This window comes from Arachis ipaensis, chromosome B10 (assembly GCF_059453495.1).
Source record: "Arachis ipaensis isolate K30076 ecotype BB chromosome B10, ASM5945349v1, whole genome shotgun sequence".
Lineage (NCBI taxonomy): Eukaryota > Viridiplantae > Streptophyta > Magnoliopsida > Fabales > Fabaceae > Arachis > Arachis ipaensis.
This window is the reverse complement of record NC_142435.1, coordinates 40,057,172-40,061,937: the sequence shown is the minus strand read 5'-3', so window position 1 is coordinate 40,061,937 and position 4,766 is coordinate 40,057,172. Positions and strand designations below refer to the sequence as shown.

The 4,766-nt window shown below is 31.6% G+C and overlaps 1 protein-coding gene across 1 annotated transcript; it reads right to left on the bottom strand.

The window, feature by feature from the left end:
* Positions 1 to 2,526: 2,526 nt before the first annotated feature.
* On the bottom strand, positions 2,527 to 4,025 carry LOC107621730 (protein RICE SALT SENSITIVE 3-like). Its single transcript, XM_021113853.2, has 5 exons — positions 4,015 to 4,025; positions 3,064 to 3,131; positions 2,833 to 2,957; positions 2,702 to 2,735; positions 2,527 to 2,609 (listed from the first exon to the last, which is right to left on the bottom strand). Exons 1-5 carry the CDS (start codon positions 4,023 to 4,025, stop codon positions 2,527 to 2,529), a joined length of 321 nt encoding a protein of 106 aa, XP_020969512.1.
* Between the last annotated feature and the right edge of the window lie 741 nt (positions 4,026 to 4,766).

The window sequence follows — 4,766 nt, the reverse complement described above, 5'->3', positions numbered from 1 at the left end:
AACTCCATTTTTATGCTTTCCTTTTATTTTTGTATGTTTTTTTTCTGTCCTCTAAGTCATTCCTGCCCTATGAAACCTGAAAATACTTAACACACAAATCACGGCATCGAATGGTAATAAAGGATAAATACATTTCAATATTAATAAAGCATAGGAAATATGTTTTTATAAATCTCATAAAATGAGGAAGGAATGGTAAAACCATGCAATTTATATGAATAAGTGGGTGAAGACTTGATAAAAACCACTCAATTGAGTATAAGATAAACCATGAAATAGTGGTTTATCACCTAACTACGTCATTCTGATACTCAATAAGCAAGGATTCAGAAAATTGATCAAGAAGTTTTAATCTATGTAAGCCATCAATTAAAACACCATAACTAACAATATTAGAATTTTTAAATAAATTAAAACAACTATGTCCACCATTAAAAGAAAAACCACAATTGTCCAACTTTGAAGCAGAAATTAAATTCCTAGACAGTGAAGGTACATAAAGAGTCTTGGGTAAATCTAAATCAAAGCTTGTATCCAATACCAAACAATAAGTTTCTATTCCTTCAATTGGTGTTGTCACACGGTTTCCCATGTAGAGGAACATCTTACTTTGACTTGTGGTTTGGATCGTAAGAAATCCCTGTATTACATTAGATACATAAGTTGTAACACCAGAATCAAGCCACCAAGAATTATGAGGAATATTAATTAAATTTGATTCATAAGTATATACATATGTTTCAAATATACCTTTCTTTTCGAACCATGCCTTACATTTAGGACAATCCTTTTGGAAATGTCCTACTTTCTTACATAAATGACACTATTTTGCATTAGCACGTCCTTTCTTCTTCAAATTCTTGGGCTTTGTCTTTAATTTCCTTTTTGATTTGCTAGCTCCTTAAACCAAGTTGACAGAATGACCACCACAATTCTTAAGTCTATTTTCTTCCTATATGAGCTTTCCAATCAATTCATTAACGTCTTATTTTTTCATGATATTATAATTAATTTGAAAAGCTTCGTACTCAGAAGGTAGTGAGTTTAGAATGAACTGCATTATAAAGGAGTCATCAACTGTCATACCCAGTGACTTTAATTTTGTAGTGTAACAGCCCAGACCACCCGCTAGCACGATATTGTCCGCTTTGGCACATAAGGCCTCACGGTTTTGCCTTTGACGATAGGGATACTAGCCGAAGCCCCCTACACTCACTCGTCAAAATGCGTCATGCTAGGGAGAGGTATCCACACCCTTATAAGGCATGCTTCGTTCCCCTCCCCAACTGATGTGGGCCTTACAATCCACCCCCTAAGGGAGTCCAGCGCCTTCGCTGGTACATCGATCCGGGTTCTGGCTCTGATACCATCTGTAACAGCCCAGACCACCCGCTAGCACGATATTGTCCGCTTTGGCACACAAGGCCTCACGGTTTTGCCTTTGACGATAGGGATGCTAGCCGAAGCCCCCCACACTCACTCGTCAAAACGCGTCATGCTAGGGAGAGGTATCCACAACCTTATAAGGCATGCTTCGTTTCCCTGTCATTTAATTGAAATACCTGTCATTTAATCATACAATGCTCATATTAATTTTAATTTTATCATCAACTTAGATTACAAAACATAACAAAGCATATTACAGTTCACCTTTGGGTAAAATTCTATAATATACTAACATACAACACTACAAGATTTTTCTTTATTTGTGACTTTTTTTTTCTTATTTGTAGAGGTTTATAACCCCCACTAAATGATTTGTGGAGGTTTCTAAAACCCCCAAAATTTGAGGTGCCACGAGGTCTTTTGTGGGGAGTTTTTAGGAACCTCCACAATCTATTTAGTGGGAGTTTTGTATGTGTTTAGTGGGGGGTTTTGTATTGAATTTTTGTGGCAATTTTAAATTACTTTTGTGGCAGTTTAAAACCTCCACAAATTAATTTTTTAATTTAACAAAAATTAACTATTTAGTAAGATTTTCAAACCTCCACAAACCCTGTAATTATTTATTTATTTTTAATTTCAAATCATTCATTAATCTCATCTTATTTACATACTGTCAAATTAGAAATTTATTTTTTAATATCAAAATTTAAAAACTAAATCTTTTATAATACAATTTCTCAATATAAAACAACTCTATATATATAAAAAAAAAATTCTCAATGTCAATAGTTCTAAACATAATTGCATATAGTATTGTGCTACATAACTATTATTGTTTTTCTTTAAAAAGTAAAATGAAACAACTTTAATATTTCAATATCATCTAATTAGATAAAACAAATACACATAAAAAAAGATTTAAAGCATACACACAAACTAAGCTCTAAAATTTTAACATTAATAGTATATAATTACACTGAAGGTCCAATCCTAAAAGACCTTTTAACATTATCAAGTTAATTTATGTTGCTTTCTGTGTAGCTGAATTTCTTCCTCAGTAGAACCACATAGCTCAAGTCATCAATCACCTTAATTCATTAATCACTAATTAACCACAATTACACACTTAATTATTTCAAATCATATATATAGAGTAGAGACAGAACTTTGTGAATTGCTCCCAATTGAACAACACCTTCTCTTACAGCAATGAAAGCTATGGTCTGCATCAAGAAACAATAAAGATCCTATGATGTAGACACATGAATATAAATGTTTATTATTTTCTTATCATAATCATCATATATAATACTACCTTTATTCGAGATTGGAACTGTGCTTCCCAAGTCCTAAGATGTTGTAATTAAGAATATAATTAAGCATGAAATCATGAAGTTGTAATTAAGAGTAAGATTATTAATGAATTAATTAATAAGTAGTATTAACCGAATCAGATGAATTATGCCACACTGACAAGAAGTTGATTTCTTGTTCATTAGGCTCTTTGTATATCCATTTGTGACTGTGATCAGCAGCAACTTTTCCTATCAACCTGCACTTATTCAATTCCACTAATCATAATAATAATTAATAATTGTATTATTGATAATCACATAACATAAACAGAAGAAGAAGAACCATTATTATTATTATGATTATTATTATTAGGACAATCACCAGAGTTTATTTCAGGTGCTGCTCCTGACGCAGCAAAGTTGCAGAATCCATCTTCCCACACCAATATCCTAATAATATATCATAAAAACTTTTAATCGATTGCAAATTGCAAGATAAAGATCAAATATCAAGATAATTATTAAGAAAAATAGTGTGAAAAACAAATGAAAGAAGAAGAATGAAAATAATAAAAATACTCAAAAGCAAGCCAGCAAACTTCAAATGAGCCAACAATTTGCAAAAATTTATTCAAGTCTTCATCGCTACCCCACCCTATGTGACTCACTCTCTTCCTCATTCCTTCTCTCTTTTTTTAATTTCCCTTTGTTTCTATAAGATCATCCAATTTTCCCACTCCTTAGTTAAACTATTAATTACAACTTGTAATGAACACGTTTTATATCAAAGAATTCTAATACGGTTATCATGTTTGATTGGCCAATTAAATAATAATTGTACATTGAGCACAGATTGTTCTGTATTTTTATACTTTAAACTATGAGATGTATGTATAGTACAATGAACTTAATCAAGATTGAATCCTATTAGTAACCAAAAAATGAAAAGCTCCTCTAAAAGAAGAACAAAAACTGCATATATGAATCCGACAACAGTCAGTAATAATTAATAGCAGATAGATGTATATAATAATTAATAGTGAAGAAAAGACCTTTTTGGTGAAGTGGGGAAGCAGAAATAGGAGAAGGAATGCTTCTGTTTGAAATTTGTTTAAACTTTCTTATTCCAAAAGGCAGCATTTTACTGCATGCATTTTTCACCATTTTCTAAGGAATTAGCTCCCTCAATTAAAAATCCAATCGCCATTGGTTCAAGCCTTTTTTCTTTACAATCTAAATTAATAGAAAACTTCGTATCATACAAATTGATGTTTGGCATATCATAGTGTTATAGAATTATAAAGCATTTGAGACATTCCAAAATGATGCTTACAGAAGGCACATGTTAAAGTGTCATCTGAGCATAAACTTCATCAGTTTCTGGGTCAGCCTACCAAAAAAAAACCCAAAAAATAACATACAATCAAAATAAGAGAATTCCGTACCTTTTATATTTATCTTCGGCTCAAAACTAATATAAAAACCAAACCAAAAAAGAAAATTTCCATACATGCAAAGTAACATTGTGAAGGAGACACAACAACTTGGATGGAAGATTGGGATAGTTAGGAATCTGTCCATCCACATCTTTCTTCAAAGACGCTGTGACCTGAACAAAACCAAAAAAAATAAATAAATCAAATAAATAAACAATTAAAGGCTTGCTTGGATTATAGCTTATTCTGGATTCAAAATCTAACTCCATAATCGAAAAGCTTAACAACTTTTTCAACATGTTAGAGAAATTGGTTAGGATAGTCAAGTTAGAGTTGACCAACTCACTGTGTCCTTGAGGGAAGTAGAAGACGTGTGTTCTCACCAACGGAAGGTTCACCAAAAGTTTTAACTGAAGGAGCTAATTCCTCAAAAGCCAAAATCATAATACATTATATATGCATCAATTTGCATAATTTAAAAGACAACACAACATCACCATAGAAACAAAACAAAGAAACTATAGAACAGAGAATAAAAATACAAAATGCAAATTTGAAAATGCGTTGGTTACTAAGAGAAAAAGGATAAATCCAAGATAAGGAAATTCTTTTAAATATAAACTAGTTACTAAGGTTTGTATACACTTAA